The 18,587-nt window shown below is 40.3% G+C and overlaps 1 protein-coding gene across 13 annotated transcripts in view; it reads left to right on the forward strand.

Moving 5' to 3' along the window:
* Positions 1-18,587, forward strand: part of KMT2C (lysine methyltransferase 2C) — a 189,509-nt gene that overhangs the window by 63,344 nt on the left and 107,578 nt on the right. For all 13 annotated transcript variants that reach the window (XM_057365380.1, XM_057365384.1, XM_057365382.1 and 10 more), the window contains 3 exons: positions 10,226-10,432; positions 13,417-13,553; positions 15,113-15,222. In XM_057365380.1, coding sequence (XP_057221363.1) covers positions 10,226-10,432; positions 13,417-13,553; positions 15,113-15,222 — 454 coding nt within the window. The remainder of the gene's footprint in view (positions 1-10,225; positions 10,433-13,416; positions 13,554-15,112; positions 15,223-18,587) is intronic.

Here is an 18,587-nt window from a genome sequence, read left to right on the forward strand (position 1 = left end):
CAATTGCGCCATTCCCCCTTATTTTGTTGCTGCTGCTRAGATGAAATCTGGAGTGTAGAGATGGAGGGCTTGGATGCTTTATTCCATCAACAAGAAGTGGTTTGTGAACATCTGTATATTGCTATTGCATGAACAAAGGAAATAGTGAAAAAGTGGCAGTGAACTTCTTTATCTTTGTTCCTTTTCTAACACTCAGAACAACACTCATTGGAAAAAGAAATTGTGGAGTGGMAGAGAGTAGRTAATCTGAACAGAATAACACTGCAGTGATGGAAGAAAAAGCTAGATCTCTAGGCAGGAGGAAATTAACTGAAAGATTTCATATTAAAATACATTTTAAAATTCATCAGAGTTGTAGGTTAAGCACATATTTTAAAAGATACCAGTATTAAGATTCWGTTTTGAAACTGATCATTTCATGAKCATGTACTATGATACAGTTTGTAGTTTTATGTGAATATTTTTCTCCAAGAATTKTTTCTGCAGAGAATGGACATTTCCAGCTCTAGATCCATAAAAGCATTTAAAGTAKCTTCCTCTGAAGTCAGTGATTTACATCTGGAAAGAGGACATAGCATTCCTTTGTGCAACAAAGTGAAGTACTATTTCAGCATTGTATTATTGACCAGTCTAACCCAGAGTGAAATTACTGATTTGGCCAGCAGGGCACAATTAAAGACTTAAGACCACACACTGAAAAATGAGAAAAAAGTTAAATATTTACTGGTTTTCCATCCTGTTTGTTCRTGCATTGTTAGGGAAATAGTCTCAAGAAGAATTTTATGGTGGGTTATTGTTAAAGCAGCTTTGCCTTGGATTTATAGGGCAGGAAKGGACCTTTGGAAATCATCTGGTTCACCTCCTTTTCCAAGGCAGTTATCTACAGCTGTCATTCCTGACACAAGCTTACATAAACTGCTCTTAAATCTTCCAATAATAAAAACTCCATATCTTCCCTAAACAGTCCCTTCCAGTCTCTTCTTTGTTTTTACTGTTGGAACCACTTTCCTCACATCTAACCCACACTCTCCTCATTCTGRGTTTATTCCATTACTACTCGTACCATCTGCCAAGGATAATGGAGGACAGCTTTGTGCAAAAGCCTCTCAGTTTATTTCCCCAGCATGCTTTACCTCGTAACAGAAATCCCAAATTTGTTCCTACTTTCTTTGTAGATGATGTTTTCTTGAGCTCCAATCCTCCTTGCTRGTTTGAGTTTTCTCCAGATGGTCCATGTCTTTCTCGGAGCACAGAAGGCGTCACACAAATGGGGCCAAAGAAGGGTTTCACAGGCAGCCAAAATCCTGCCTTTTGCTTAGGCTGAACAAYTGTCATTGTGGCCATTGTGTTTAATGCTCTCATGTAGAAAAAATTTGTGCCCCATGGGAATTGACACCATAATCAATGATATTTGTGATGGGGCCTTCAAATTGCACAGACCTTTGCTCCATGATTTAATCTGTTCCATAGGAAGGTCCAAGCACATAAACCATGCTTTGAAAYATCTCCTGCCCAGCATGAGCAGGTGCTCAAAGGTGCTCCAGGTTTCTGGAGTCCCACTCTCAGCCTCTCACAGATGTTCTTCGGCAATTTTTCTGTCTTATCCCTGTCCTAAAGCTGCCTGTCTCCACGTGGGTGTGTCCTGCTGCTTAGAAGTCCTGCACTGGTGGGCAGCAACGTGAGCGCTGGCAGGTCAGGTCTGACACCGGGGCAGATTTTATTTCCCCTGGGAGATGGCAGTCAGACAGACAGGAGCACAGTGTTGCTGGCAGTCTGTCGGGCTGTGCTGAAGGACTGATGGCAGTGCTCAATACAACTTGGGATGCCKGCTTTGTCAGAGATTGCACAGATAAAGGATAATCACAGGCAATGTCAAGAGTCTGGGATCTTCTGTTGCAGTGTTGAGTGAATACAGTGTTTTCTCTCATTTCTTCCGAATATCACCTCTTCCATTTGTTTTTTTTTTTTGCTTCCAGCTTTCTTTGCTATCGTCTGTTTTTTTTCATTGTTGTTGAATCCTTATATTCCCATTGTCTTTACTAATTGTAACCTTCTTATCAGTTTTAATCATTGTTTCACTTATTTGAGGTTTACTTTTCTTTGTCTCTTTGCCTGAACTTTGGCAGTGAACTTCGTTATCTTTGTTCCTTTTCTAACACTCGGAACAACATTCATTAGAAAAAGAAATTGTGGAGTGGAAGAGAGTAAATARTCTGGACAGTTTCGTTTTTGCAGTTTTTGCAGTTTCTTTCCTTCTATTTCCARTGGCTTCTAGGCAGGTGTTTGTGACATGGCATTTCTTCTCACCCCTTTATTAATTTTCTTGTTCATTTTCCTTGTCAGCTGTGACTGTTCTCTTCTTGCTTCCTTTGGCTGTGTGATCTGTGTTATTTCCCACAGTCCATAGTCCCATTTCTCCATCACCTTCCATTTCCCCTGCACAGCAAACTCTTGTGTTGTGCCCTGCCCATTCATCAGCATTCCTTTCTTGCTTGCATACCACAGCTGATTGAAAGTACAAGCAATTTCGTGGTAAAATCTGGACTCACAGCATCCYAGAGCTGTAGCTGCAGAGATGATCCCTGTGGGTGTCTCTGACCTTTGCCAGAAGGATGGTCATTCACAGGGAGTAGATGGTGCATATGGAGTTTGCTTTCACACAGGGGCTGAGAGAGACCTGGAGCAGGCTTAGTGTAGAGAGAATTTTTGTGCTCGTAGCTTTGATGTGCTAAAGCTCTGCTGGAGCACATGGAATCTGCTTGGTGAGGGTAGAAGCATTTAGAGAAACAGATTTGGTCTAGTTTTCGTGGGGTTAAGAAAGTGACTCTAACTTCAAAAATWAATATAGTAAGACTTAAAACCTTTCACAGAATAGCAGATGGTTGGTCAGAGATCTGAAGTGGATTCCAGTTAAACAACTGAGGACCCTTCAGTCTATAAAGAYGTTGGAGAAGGACAACAAGCTTCAGAATCACAGGTGGCTTGAGGAAGGTGGCTGTAACTAAATCTTCCATTTCTCTTAATGCAAGAAACTGAAGGTCATCGAGGGAAACTCTTAAAGGGTTAGATGCAAAATAAAAGGAGATGATTTTTTGTACAGCACGGTTTTCTAAAGTGACACTGAAATCCTTGCCAAAGGATGTGGTTTACTCAAAACTTAGGTGTGGTCAAGAGCAGACTGGGCAAGTTCGTGAAAGAGAAACTGAGAATGAGTGTATAGGAGTTGCAGCTGACACAGGGAGGCCCCGAACGGAACATACTGGGGAGCACAGACAGTATCATGACTGCCTCCTCTTTAATATCCGTGTGCCTCTGCTTAGCCTGCTTAGCTGAACCTTTCTTGAAAAACGGCTGTTTAAAACCAATGTGGTATGTGGTAAATATCAGTAATTTTCAGATAATAAGACCCTCTTTAGCKTTTGTATGAAGTTGCCTCCAAGAGGTGCTGGCATCACTTGTGGGTTGGGTATGATTGTGGCTGCCCCATCTCTCTCTGGAAATGTTCAAGGCTAGGCTGGATAGGGCTTTGAGCAATCTGTTCTAGTGGAAGATGTCCCTGCCCATAGCAGGAGGGATGGAACTGTGTGATCCTTAAGGTCCATTTCAACCCAAACCACTCTGTTTATTATATTTTAATTACCAAGAGACGGAATTTGGCTTGAACAAACAATACTTTCTGCTCACAAATGCATACTGAAGGTCGAAGTAATGGGATTTTTTTATTCTTTTACTTGTRTCCCTTAGGGGCTAAAATACCTCTCCGTATTGCATGCATTGCCACCTTTCAGATACARTCACAATTGTATTCTCTATGGGATGGTTATTTGAGAGTATGAGTMAGTTCAGATGGACATTAAAGAATGCTTTAGATGATCTTGGAGTAGACCTCTGAATTCACTTTATTCAGCATTGGCATTCTGGTAACTCCTTTTGCATTTAGGGTATGTTAAACCCTAACTGAGTTTTAAATATTTGTTTAAATTAAAGCTGACAATTAATGGTGAATAAGAGCATATTTTCTAGATTTCAAAATGTCAGTAAGATGTGTTGTTTTGGTTGTGTTTGGAGGATAATGTTTTCTTTCTTTCAGATGAGAGGCATATCATTAAGTTGATTATACGGCTGTAGAACTCCAACTGTGCTGGTTTGAAGAAATCTGAAAACAATTATTGTCTAATGCAGTTTAATTGTTTTGTATAAACTTCTAAAATTCTTCACCTGAAGTTCATATGAACTCTGTCCCACCTCCCTCTTCTAAAAGAATTGTGCTGCATAAGTCAAATACTCATTTCAAACCCAATTCTCTGTACTACTATAATAGTGTCAAACCACTTCACCATTTCAAGTTGTTCTGTAATTCAGTTACCTATTGGAATGAGAACACTTTGTGTGCCAAATGCTTAAATACAGCTTTTAGCTGAGATTTTTTTGTTTCTCCATGGTATCTCCATTTGCCCTTTCCATCCTTGTCTGTTTGTAGTATCCTTCATTCAGAAGGGTGTTTTGTTGGGTGGTTAATCCTGCATTAATGTGAAGCTCTTATGCCTCACCTAATGAGGTTTCTTCCGTAGATTCCTTTTAAGCTTCTTCATTATTGAGGTCCAGATATTTACAGAATATTTAGATGAAGCTGAAGTTTTAGAGTAACTTTACCTCTGTGAATATCTCATGTATATTAGAACTCARCTAATGTAGATCCCTGGTGTTGCTTCAAGCCAGAAACGGGAAATTTTTTTCACTTAAAATGCAGCTTTGTCAGTCTTGATTTGAATTTACGTAAATGATACAATGGTGGATCTGCACTTTAAAGAGAAAAACACTTTACTCTTTAAATAACACAASATTAAATGAGAGCAAAGGCAAAGTATTTTGTGCATTAGTACATCTTGGCAGAGCTAAATAAATAGTAAGTCCCCTGTAGTGTTTAATTTAGCCTTTTAGCATATGTTAAAATTACTAACAGGGTTAGGTGGGAGAAGTATTCTCAAGGCCAATTCTCATCAGTCTGCTTTGGTAATCAGTACAAACGGTGCTCTGAAGTTCTCTTCTGCTCCCAAATACTCMATTTCACTGTGTTGTGCTTAATTTTAATTGTGAAAAATAGACGTTAAARACATATTAAATTTCTATAACAACTRGTGTGTGAAAAAGACATCCTGAAGGCGTTTCCAAATGTCAAGGAAAATTMTTGCATAATTCCTTTAAAAACTAACAAACTTGTAGCAAAAATCACATGATACTCTGTTCACATTTTCTTTCAACTCRGACCATGAATGAAATAGATCTTTATACTTTCCAAGCTGGCTTTCTTTTTTACTTCAGTGTGGCTGTTATCATGGCAAATGGCAGTAGTGATGATTTTACAAGTTAGCATTTAATGTTGAGGCAWTGGCTTTAGCCAGTTGATCTTACTGGAATTGCCATGCCTTGCATATTCTCAAATATAATCCATTKTTTTTTCCTGTTTAAACCTGGTTTTAGCGTGATTAATTGGAAAAAAGTGAATGCATAGCAAAACTCTTTTGTTAATCCCAGTCACACAGAAGGCTAGGAGGGATTTCAGAGAAGTTATGAGGTGAGCATCCCTTGAGCTGAATCCAAGAGTTTGAATTTCCCCTCTGAGGATGCTGTTGACATCCTCCCCTTTATCTCGGTGGGATGCTTGGATTCCCCTGTGCTCCCCAGAAAGAAGGGCTCCTTTAACACCTCTGCAGAACAGGCAGCTGCACGATTTGCTTTGGTCTGCCRCCCTCACCATTGAGTACTGAAAGGGTCAGATAACTTCAAGCATCTCACTGACAGACAGGCTCAGCATAGGCCACTTGTTGTCTCACTTGGCATCCAGCTGCATGGGGATCCTGGAGACACMGAATGAACTTATTCCTGTGAGAGTGAAGAAGGAAAGTTTATTTCCCCAGCTGTACAAGTGGAGTTGTGAGGGCATGGCAGTGCCCCATATCACTGCAGACTGTGGTGCTTTCTACCCATGTCTGAAAAACAGGCAGGACAGTGAGAGTGAGATCGTTTTGAGGGTCGCACAACCTCACACAGACACATSTGAAGATTTCCAGGAGCAGACAGTAGTCACATGGGCACAAGTGCACATCTGTGAGCTACAAGACGCAGCATGAACAAAACATGTTTGCATGAGCCAGTCTGCACATCTGCTTGTTTTCGAGGAGCCTTGGCTGACACAGGATATCCCAGTGCCATTTCCCAGCTCAGAAGGATCCAGGAGGGGCATCTGCGTACTCTTGGAAGTACATCTACAGGGGGACATGATAGGCTTAAAATGTTGGTAATCCTGAGGCTAAGGCTTAATTCTGTTAAAAAAAAAATATTGGGGACTCTGAGTTTTTTCTTAATTCTTTTGACATGAATATTTGCAAGCAAACCAGATGTTTCTCCTCCTCTGGTTGTAATTTAATATTGTGCAATTAGTTGCCCAATACTGCATGTGTAAAGTTGTTTAAATGGGAAAAATCTGTGKTTTAGGATGAGTCCTGATGACTGTCATCAGTCAAGTAGGGGAAATAGTGACTGTTCTCCTTTCCTTCAGGATTAAGTGGTTGCAGGGCATTTTGTTTTCCTTTTTCATGATGTGGGCACGGGAGGATTGTGGCACTTTAGATTCTTATCAGGGTGTTGAGTAAATTCTGTATGAGGAAGAGACACTGACCAGAGAACTGTATGAAATAAGAACCTGTGGAAGAGAATGGCTGTGAAAGAGTGATGAGATCGAGATGTTTCTTGTTAGAAAGGGCATCCTTCAAACAAGATCCAACTCTGAATCTCCTCTCATGGTCTGATGGGAGCAGAACATTAGCTTCAGTCATTACCAGCCTTTCTGCCTCTTACTGCATCCCCAAACCCCAGTATTGTCTGGTTCATTCTGTACACAGTTTTTCCTTAGTGTATGTATTCATATTTCTGTGCGTAATTCTTTGGGATGAGGTGAGATATAGGAGCACCTCCTGGTAATGAAGCACCTCTGGATCTTTAAACCTRTGTAAGAAAGCAGCATTTGTTGTGGGAAAATACGTAATTTAAATAACAGATAACGATGAACTTACATTTTGGTTTGGAGCACATAAGATGTRACTTAAATGGAGTATTGGTGAGCTGCTTTTTTCTCTCTTTTCTTGCTAGCTTATAAAAAGATTTGTGACACGTCGTCTCTTGCTTTTTATCCCATTTTGAATTATCCTGTTCTTAAAATATGTTAATTATGATAACAGATCTAGGGTTTGATCTTAAGATTTGCCAGTATCTCTATTTCGTTATCTTCAATATGAGAGCTCTTCTTGCATCACAGATTTAGATCCTCTAATTGCATATTGACATATGGAAAGGAGATTTGTAAGTACTTTCTGCAGTCCTCAGATGATAGGAAAAAATCTCTACCTTCTGCCCATGCAGACATAACTTAAAATATTTACTGAGCACTTAAAGCTAAAAGGCTAACGTGATGGAACTGGCCACTTCGTACTGCGTGACAAGCCAGCAGTGTGGCATGTCAGGAGGCACAGGAGCGTGGCTTTTCCTGTGAAGGGTCTCTCCAGCATCCCAACAGAGGCTGGGGGTTCACTGCCACTGAGTGCTTGTAGGTATCTCTGGCTATGGGGTACAGTTGAAGCCCCACTGCACAACCCTCTCTGGAAAGTGAGAAAGCTTTTTTTTCCCGCTTCTATAACCTGGCCCCTCTATTTCAGCCCCAACGTGTCCTGGCGGAGCTCTGGGCACATTCTGCTGCTCATGTCTTTCTTTAACTTTGGAATCCATGTTCTTCCAAACCTTCAGTGAAGGTGCCCCAGCCCCCTCCCCGTGGCGAGCACTCAGTTCAGCTGCATTCCCCAGCTCTGCTGGAGCAGGAGCAGTAGCACAAACCATATGATTTCTGACAGCTTCACAGCTGTCCGCACCACGCTGCAGAGTAGCTGTGAAACTCACTGCTCCTGTTGTTTCACTCCACTCTGCCTGCAGAAAGCTACTGCTGCAAGTTGTGCTGCTGGGACCTGCCTTCCAGAAATACCAGCTTTACTCCTGTATTCCCATTCCAATAATACCCCTTGAAAAGTTAATTTTTTTTGTAATTACTCTTTCATATTTCTTTTCTAGACCTTAACGTTGCATATTTGTTATGACTCCACTTTAAGGAGCTTTGTTTATTTGTTTGTGCTTTATCGTTGAGTCTTTTAATGAGCAGTGATAGTCTGTCCTAACAGGATGTATGAATAATTATTTATTCCGCTGTGGATAATCTTGTGTTTGTAACTRGTGTAATTTATATACCATGGTGTTCCTGTTTAAATCTCTTAAGTCTYCTCACAAGTCTCTCTAGTCTCAAGCAGCATAAATAGCTTTGCTTTCTCTTCTTAGGAATTCTGCCTGTGAGGCCAGATCAGGTTTCACTGGCAGTCCAGTGGTTACAGTCACTGACAGGAAAATAATAGTGCATTTGTTGCTCTATCGCACCGAAAGTTTGCTATAAAATAGACTTATATACTGTTCAGTTAACTGTTCATTTTTCACTGCTCTTATGCTACCTTTATCCATTTTTTCTTTGCATCTTTTTGTCTTAGGATATCTTTCTCTAAAGATTTACATGTCAGACATTTGCCATCAGCTCCGGGGGTTGTGCTGGCTCATGCTGATTGTGTGTTTAGGGAGATCAGTGARGGATGTGTGGCCGAGGCCATGAGATGACAAATGTTTCCTAACAGTATCATAGGAAGGTATAATTAGAGTACCTTGAATGGGACTTGCTTTATTTGCTCACCAATGTGCAGCGTTCCCAGTGGTCCATYTGCCTTAATGAAAGTGCAGTCCTGCCTGTCAACCACAAGTAAAAGCATTTGGTTTTGTTCTGGGCTTCATTTTAGGCTCATTATATGCTGCTCCCTTCCTTAGCATCTGACTCTCTGGTATTACCAGTACTGTAATAGTGGACCAGTTCAGGTTTCTTTCTTCTTTTTCTTTCTTCCTGGTGTTGCTCTTTGGTGAGAGCAAATGGAGCCATCCAAGGGTATGATAAACCAAATCTCAGAGGCTTTGCTGCATTCTCAGGGTTTTCTGTTCTGATCTGGAACTTTCCTTTCCCACTTTCCCTTTTCCTTGTTGCTGTTCTTATCTCTCCAGGCTGAAAAGCACAGGCAGTCTTTATTTTTTCACCCAGAATTTAGTAAATATTACACAGCAGTTTAGCCTTAAGGTTTTCTCTTCCTCCCACTTCGCTTCCCTCCTCTCACTCACATAGCACAGAGTGTCCCAAATCCAAATGTGCCACCTTGGAGATTCACTGAAATCTATTTAAATGGAATCCAGGCATAACCAAGCCTCTATCCAAGTGCCTGATTCCCTGAGGCATCTTTTTGGGGTCTTTGGGGCATAAATACGAAGAAAACAGAATTGCTCATTTAAGCATTAAAAAAAAAAAGTGTTAAATGGCCTTCCTTTAATGCAAACTGCATTAGTTGCAGAAGTTCACATTTWAAGTTTGTGGATATGTTTATTATAGAAATATTTTTCAGTAGCTTCCATATGATGTGACACAAGGAGTGCTGTCAGAGCTGTCATTTCAATCCTGTCGCTATGTTGTGCATGTTAAAACATAATTGCAAATGGTACAGGGTATTGCAGCGGTCACAGTTCTGTAAATATAAAATTCYGCTAGTAAAACCTTTAGACATAATTTTGTTTTTAAATTTTGAAGTAAATGTGGATGTTTTTGATTTGTGTTCGTCRTGTGCTCTGGTGTGTGTGACTGTAGCCACTGCTGTGGTTTTCTCATTATTCCATTTTTCTCTGTGTTATTAAATCTTTTAGAATAGTATTTGCCTATTTTGTTACACATAAGGTGTGTGTGCTTCCAGAAAGGTGTGTCATTCTGTGTGTTCTGCAACATTCTGATACCTTTTAGCAAGCATAAGAGAGACAGAATTTTGGACATTTTAGTAATTTGATTATAACACAGAGATTTTTTTTTTGTTTGTTTCGTTAATCAGGCAGTCTTGTGAACAGAAAAAAAAGTTCTTCTAATGTAACTGTGAATTAGCTGGAAATAGTGTTGCTGAATGCTGAATTCTGATACCTGACAAGTGGGTAACAAGTGGGAGCTTTTATTGTCTTGTTATAAAGGGTTAAATTAGCATGAAATTTGTTCTTTGATGGGGTATCCTTTGCTGGTTTCCCCTCCCAATAGAAGTAATGATCTTTCCTTTCACAGCGAACAACTCTGCGCCTTTTGTTACTGTGGAGAACGGAGCTCATTAGGACAAGGAGACTTAAAACAATTCGGTCCAACCCCTGGGTATRTTATCCCATGGAAAAACCAGCCTTTAAATAAGAGTGAAGCCAGCGACAGCACCGATGGAGCTTGTGAGAGAACTCCAAGGCAAAACTCAGTGCCGCGCAAACAGAGAGGCCAGAAGAAGTAAGTCTGTTTTACAGTAAATATATAGTATTTCTATTTTGCATGAAGTTCAGGAATGATCTTTTGATCAGTAAATAACTTGTATTTGTGAAAATGTGCGTTAATAATCTTAATATAAGGAAAAAGCAACACGTTCAAAAACAGAGCCCCGGAGCAACCAACACACAAGCGGTACAGCAGTAGCTGTCTCTTCTGCTTTTTAAAAATAGRCTGGTTTCTTCCGTGAGTGAGAATCTTCACTAAGGGAGAACTCAGAAAAGAGRCATAGTTACTGTAAACCGCACATCTACTTGTGCTATTGAAGTAAAAGTACATATAAAGAGATGAAGAGGATGGACTTTTGACATTTCATGTGCTTTGTAGACTGCAATAATGGGCAGCCTTTGGCGATCTGGTTGAAGCTTCTCCCCTTTCCCTCAGCGCTGGCTCTTGTCCCGTTGCCGATGCTGTTGAAGGCACACAGCAGTGGCTCCTGCCCTGCAGGAGKGGGGTTTGCTGGCAGCTCTCCCCAACAGGGGGGTTTGGCCCTGGCCCCCGGGCCTCTCAGTAATTGTGAGCGGTGGCTGGAGCSTTCCAGGCCCTGCACTGGAGGGGTTTGTTCATGGCGAGGGCATTGGGACGGGACTGATCAGAGCCTTGTTTTTATGGACACGGGGTCCTGTCCCTGCGGGTTGGTGTTGCCTTGGGTTCKTTCATGGTCAGTGGTGAATGTGGGGTCGCTCAGTGGTGGTGTGACAGAGGGGCCGCAGCCCTGGCGAAACATGAAGGGAGCCAGTGGCCATGGGGGGCTGCGGGCCACGGCTGTGGCAGGGCCGTGCGGGGCTGTGGGTGGTGCGGGGTTGAGAGCGGTGTAGGGCAGACGGCTGGGCGGTGCTGTGGGACGGTGATGTGATACAGCGATGTGCGGTGATGCGGAGCCGCGGGTGGGGCGGCCATGCGGGGTTGAGGGTGGAGTGATGATGGGGGCCGTGCTGATACGGGGCTGAGGGCGAGGTGATGGTGGGGGTGGTGATGATGCATGGTTGAGGGGGGGGGGATGATGCGGGGCGGTGATGCGGGTTGAGGGCGGGGTGGTGATGCGGGTTGAGGGCGGGGTGATGATGCGGGGCGGTGATGCGGGTTTAGGGCGGGGTGATGATGCCCATCCGCGGGCAGTGCGGGACACACACCGGGCGTTGGGGGATTGGCTGCAGGCACCGGGCCAGCGGGACGGAAAACAGGGAGGTGGCTCTGCCAGTCTCCCGTGTCAGACCTGTCCGTGGCTGTGCTGCTGCTGGAGAAGCTGCTCAGCGTGTTCCACTCTCACTGGGGCTGCGTGGGTGCACAGTGTACATTTGTGTCCTGTCAATGGTGTAAAAGTGTACATTGTGTAAGGCAGATACCGAAAAGTGGCTTTTCTTAAAGCTGATGAAAGTAACACCCTCTCCTCAGGCTATATTCTATAGGTATATGAAATACTATTTTCAGAGAAGTCTATGTAAAGTATTTCTGTGCAGGGTGAGATTGCAGAATAAATGGAGAAGTTTTTTAAGTGGTTTAGTTTGATCTTGTGAGAAAGCTTTTTTATACAGAAAAACGCCTAGTCAGTTGGGATTTAGTTTTTCTTAAAGATGCTTTAAGTTGCAGGGGTATGAATAGCAGTTTAGTGTTAGAGGAGGCTCCACTGTGACAGGAGCAAAGCACAGGCATGGGTTRCCCACAGTAGTTGTGGATGCTTCATCCCTGGAATTGTTCAAGGCCAGGTTGGATGGAGCCTGGAGCAACCTGGGATAGTGGAAGATGTCCCTGCACATGGTAGGAGGGSTGGAAATAGATCCTTTCCAACCCAAACCATTCTCTAATTCCACTGGACATAAATGGTGTTCAAGAACCAACTTTGTCAAACAAAATGGGTTAACTTGCTTTATTGAGGAGAGTCTAAATATTGATAGTGTCAGAATTAATAGGCTTTGGGGTGGGTTWTTTTAATGTTCACCTTCTGTTATGATGTGGGTTGTGAAGATAYCATGTAATAATGGAAAACTTTAATGATTTCTTGGATGGTGCAAGAGGAATGTTACTCTTTTCCCCATAAACAAAGGGCTTTTTTAATGTATTTATGAATGTAATGACTGAAGTAAAGCATGCAAGGTTTTCAGGAAAGCGGAGTTAGCACAGGTTAAAATTTCAGTGCTTACTGCATCTATTGACAAATGCATACAATTGAGTTATTAATAGCAGAAWATAATCAAGTTCAAAGAACCTTAATGAAAAATGCAGCACCACCTTTCCTTTCAATTGTTGAGGCATCAGTGATCAGGTCTCTTATCAGTAAGTTTAAATGCACACACTTAGATGTCCAAGATATTCTTTAGCCTGCAGGAAATAAAGGTGGAGTCATTGCTTCTGGGTTTTTTTTTTATGGAGTAATCTGAGTTGTGTGAATTGTTTTCTGTTGAGATTAGAATTTGAGGAACAAATTAATAAGGTTATAAACTASTACAATACAGTAGTCTTTTATCACTGCATTTTTTTAATCACCCCCAATTCCTTTCCTTCAGCTCACCCTCACCTTTTTTTTTTAGACATCTGGTGGCATTGTATAAAGATGTTTATTTCCAAACTGATTTTGRAGTCCTGGTCTTTTTTCTACTTTCCCGCCATAGTTGCTGTATTTTCTATAGGCACCTCTGAATGTTGTTACCTAATTCTCCATTCCAAGGGTTGGGCAAGTTTTAAAATAGAATCARACTTAAAAAAGCATGTGTGTCCTGAAGAACTGGAAGAGAGGCTTGTTTACTGAATATCAGCTTTAACTAGAAGCTGTTACTGGGAAAAAATGTTGGGCTAAAATGTAAGGAAGAAAGAGTTTTGTTTGTGTTGATTTATGTTTTATCATACTAAGAAAAATTTTCATCTGCTTTTCCTGGGGTTTTGAAAGTATCTGGCTGATTTTACAAAGAATGTGGTCACTTCTAAGTTTATTTTTCTGCTTCCTGATACAGATCTCGATCGAGTATAGCATCATGTACAAGTGTAAGCACCCAAACTGCTTCAGACGATCAGGTCAAATTCTGGGATGAACTCAGTTTAGTTGGCTTACCAGATGACATTGATGTTCAAGCCTTATTTGAGCCAACAGGTAAGATCCATTTTTAATTGTCCTTTTTTTCCTCAGTACAGTAGCTACGGTGACATGAGTGAARTTTTGCCGCACAATCTCTGATGGTGCTTTGGTAACTTTTGCCCATGTCAGGTTTTGTTTTTGTAGTCCTTTCTCCAAAAAAGAGAATCCTTAGCTTTGTRTAGGGAAATACTGTAACCTACTGCTGAACTGGTGTTCAGGAAATAGTGTCTTCAGTACTATGATTCTGTTTGGGGGAGAAAAGGGRAAAGAAATGAGGCACACTAAATATAATTCTCAAGTCCTAATCCTGTGACATTACCTGATCTCTGGCTGCAAATGCAAGGTTATTGGAAACAATGGAATGGAAGATTTAAAAGAGCAGCATCATTAGAACAGTAGAGGCATAATGCAATTGCCAGTTTCCAGAATCTGCAGATTTTCTGTAAGAAAACTGTCTGGTTTATCATCTGCTCTTTAATTTAATGGAACTTTTCWATTAATTAAGTTTTGAATTACTTTTTCAGAAAGCATCTGTGTCCAAGTGCTTTGATGCCAGTAGTCCATTCACATATTCTGCTTCAAAAATGGAAATACATTYGTGTTATAATATAAATTTCACACTTTCATGAGTGTGGAAACTTATTTCAAGGTCTAATTAAGAGAAAAAAACCAAAATCCAATGGTTTTGTTTAAATAGTTACACTATAGTGTGTGTAGACGGGTTGGTGGGATTATCAATCTACATTTTTAAAGTTGCTGTTTTCTGTAAATGACTCTTTGCAAGCCCATACAAAGATCTTTGGGATTTTTTTTTGGTAGCTTGAATGATTAAGCTGACCAATGCCTAATTTCAACAGCTAATGTAAACCTTCATTTCTAATGCCTGTATAAAGCAGTCAGAGGACTGCTTCCTTTGAAAGTATGCAYAATTTGCCTTGTTTTTCCCAGAATTGAAATAGAAACTTCCTGTATGAGTTACCTGTTGAAATCTACAAATCCTGATTTTTTTTGTTAGGTAGCTTTATCTCCATAGCATGTTTATTGTATTGATGCTATTTTCTCAGTCTTGTTTATGGGTTTCTGTTCATCCTGTATTTTGAGCTTTTAAACACTTTGTGTACACTTCTGAAGCATCATATGAGCATATTTTACATGAACACACAGGTGTGTATGCAGTCCTTGGGAATCATAAGAGTACAAATGTAGGGARATGTTATGTACCTTGAAATATAAGGTCAGATGTAACTCCATGTGTGTGTCGGGCAAGCATTGAGTGTAGAATCACAAAGACAGAGAATCCTACGCACCCCAGTGCTATCATTACATGATCAGGCACTTGAAAATTATAAACAGAYACAAAGGTGTGTTCTGTATAAAAAAAAAATGTCTGATAGTAACCACAATATATTCATTGTATGATAATGTGAGCTTTTAATGTTGCAACAAGAAAAAAAAGGAGGAAGAGACTTCCCTGTTTTATCTGGAAAGTATTTACTGCTAGAACTGAGTCCATGCTTGGAGGAGGTGCTTGACAGCTCTACAACCGTGGCCCTTTCTCTCTCTGAACACCTCAGGTCACTGCTGGGCTCATCACCGCTGTGCGGAGTGGTCTGTGGGAGTCTGCCAGACTGAAGAGCAGCTATCGGTGAACGTGGACAAAGCTGTTGTCTCAGGGAGCACAGAAGTGAGTAAAACCACTTGAATTCTCAAGCCTGTTACAAAAAAGGGTGGGTAGGTTTGATAAAAAGACTAATGCAGTTATAGAATATGACAAAAAATATCCATGTATGGATCTCTGAGCTCCCATTTATAATAAAGCTTCCTCATGATAAAATCTACTGTTGCAATTTATTAAAAAGTTTTATGGAGTTGCATGAAATATTAATTAGGTTTGAGCTAACTAGAATGTAGGAAGAACCAGACTGCCACTGACCAAAACAAATTAGAGACAAAAGAAAAGTTGAGTTCAGTTCAATTAGCAAATACTCTGCTAGRTAGAGGAAATATTTTATTCAGTCTATATTCTGAAATTACATGACTCAAATATAGTAACAAATTTCTCAATTACTTCCATACCAGTATCAAAAAAATAGGTTAATATAGTTAAAGTGGTGTTTGCCTCAAACTTATGTTGATACTCTATAAATACCCATCGAAATACACAGAAAAATATTTAATCCTTGAATTTGAAAKGGTAATGTCTTTGGAAAAATTGATACCTTTGAAAGGGATGAACTTGTTCTGGTGTCGTGTTTTGAAATATTAAAGGTGTATTTCACATTGGTTTTGCCACATGCATCTATATTTTTAGTCATATTTAATAATGTCCAATAGAGTTTTTTAAAGGAATTTTATTTTTTATATTAAATCAGCCGTGCTATCAGTAAATCTGTGTAATTGTTGCTGTTTTTCCATGATGATGCTTAGGCCTATTTTTTACTTGAGTATTCCTGTATTCCTGTTTTTCATGCTTTATATTAGAACAGAAAAATCTGCAGAACATACCAGTAGGTGTTCTCCAATGTGTGGACTAAAAAGATAATTTACATCAATCTTTCAATAMAAGCCATAGAATACAGCTTTCCTTGCACCTTCTTCTATTCATATTAAGTGAATGCTTTGTTCTGAATAATTGAATTAATTGACTTAATTTCTGTGTTTCTGCTTTCAAAATAAAAGACTATTTAAAATGAATGAACCTGACAGTATTAAGTTCTAGAAGAGCTTAAAAATGTTAAAACATTTGTGTGTGTGTGTGTGTGTGTGTGTGTGCAAAAATAAGAATTGAAAGAATATTCAAAATTGAATACTTCTTTTTTTATCTCACTGCTGAAAAGTTTTTGCCCCCTTGTTTCTGGCTTGTCATTTTGTGATCAGCTCATTCCTGTCTGTAGTCATTCTTTCTAACAGACATCCTGGTTGAGTTGTTCAAGTCTRTATTTTGCTGTACTGAATTTCATCCTGTTTTCATTATTTGGGTTTCATTTCTTTCTGCTCAGTACCTTGCTCCTTGCCTGTGCTCAGGGTGATGGTGCTTCACSTTTATGCTGTCAGTATCTTTTAAGTTTTGAGTAGATGTTTGCAATGGAAATATTTCACTACAGGTTTTTGAAGAATGAACATCTCTGGTGTTGCACTTTCCATTTCGGCCCCATCTTTTCATGTGCTGCCCTGAATCTTCCCTACTGATCTTTTCAAATTCTGCAAGTAGTGTTTGGATCCCCCTGTTGCACATATTTCATGGGAACRCAGAGAGAGGAGTGGAGTTTGAATTGAGTGCCATTCTGCATATTTTCTATTCAGTCTTTGCTGAAACCGTTGAGAAACTTCCTTTGTGTAGTCCAGCAGTCAGCCAGCAAGGAATGACGCTGATTTGATTATTCTCTTTTATCCTTCTTGTGATATCCCCAGGGAGAGCTGAGTAAAGGCACAACTGTGATTCTAGAAGCATAGCTAGGTGGAATTGGAGTTCTTTATCCCACTATCACACCAGGGATCTGTTTGCTTTTATTTTATTTTTTTGAAAAGTAAGACCAAACTCTTCTGTAGTTCCCTGTTCCTGACTGCAGAGCAGAAGTGTAGTGATTGCTCAGCGAGTTTGTGTGGGATTGGTTTGAAGCCCAAGTAGTTGAGTGTTTGCTTGTGTCCAGGCTGTGGTGCTTGGTAGTAATTTTCCCACTACTTTTTAACTTGTTACTAAGATAAAGAAGGCAGAAAAAAGTATAAGAACCTGGTTATCATCTGGTGATAGTGGAAAAGCTCATCTCTGTGCAAGTTATTTTTAATCAGTTTTAAATGAAAGGTATATTTATTAATTGAATGTATGTTTTTGTGTTGCAGCATCTTGAGCTTCTTTTCATTTGAGCTTTTTTCTAATGTGATGTTCCTGCATTTTAAAAGTTATGTTCAGATGTTCTGAAATCTGTTGGCCATGCAAATTCAAGTATGTGCTCCGGGCATACAGAAAAATAGTTTAAATAAAACCAAGCTGTATGCTGTTTCCTCTGCTTGCCACCAAATTTGCTTTGGGTTTTGTTGTTGTTTGCTTGGTTTGGGATTCTGTCTTCTTGGAAGTCCTTTTGGCATGAGGAACTGGTTTGTGATGTGGTCTGCAGCACTGRCATCTTTCCCTAGATGGGAAAGTACATTTTCTTTTCCTTCTGTTCATGCAAAAATGCATTTTTGAAGTATAACAAACTTTTGATAGTCTAGTCCATTGGTTTAGGTATTTTGATTGGTGGAGAGCCTTTTGGGGCTGCTCTTACCTTCTTTAATTTGTAGGCTGCATTCATGTTTCTCATTAGTTAGGCTGCCTATTGTTTGCAAATCTGCTTTAACTGGATATGACAGTGTTTTTTATTACTTTGTTTACTAGTTGAGATGTCCATTTGGCTTCACTGAACTTGTGATTACATTAATAAAGCTTGTGTGGACATATTTTATGTTCCAAAATGTGTATGTTTATCCATTTTGGGTTTTCCTCTGGACCSTCGTTTGCTGAAGGTTTAAAACACAGCACTGCAGAGATCTCAGTACCTGTGTATGTCTCACAAAATACCCTGCTTAGTGTGTCTTTCTTCTTCAGTTTTTGCTTTTGATTTGCTCATTGTGAAGGCCTGCATAGGCACCTGACCAGCTTGTTTCATGTATTTGTGTCTAGACRGAGGTGGGCTCTTTGTCTTTCTTTCAAAGTCTGGGGTTTGCTGTTCTTTGCAATTCATGAGTGCACAAACCTGCACCTCTGTGTGAGGTGTTTGAAATGCTGTGTATCGGGTTGGGTTATGACAAGGGACAAAGAGAAGCTGGAATATACAGTCAGGTTTGTGGTATAGGTGCCTCAGTTCTTCTCATTGCTTGTCTTGCTTATCTCAGCAAGGGAGTATTGTGGATTTTCCCAGAACTGTTTTCTAAGTTTAGGAGTTCATAAAGAAGAACTGGTGATCCTGGTGACAAGCCTAATGCCAGAGGTTTTCTCAGGATGAACTCCTAAGAACTCACCTATTTATCCTGGTACAGTGTGTTGGGTAAAGAGTTTGAACACTCAGATAT

The sequence above is a fragment of the Malurus melanocephalus genome, unplaced genomic scaffold (assembly GCF_030028575.1).
Source record: "Malurus melanocephalus ecotype Western Australia unplaced genomic scaffold, MMel_1.1 scaffold_52, whole genome shotgun sequence".
NCBI lineage: Eukaryota > Metazoa > Chordata > Aves > Passeriformes > Maluridae > Malurus > Malurus melanocephalus.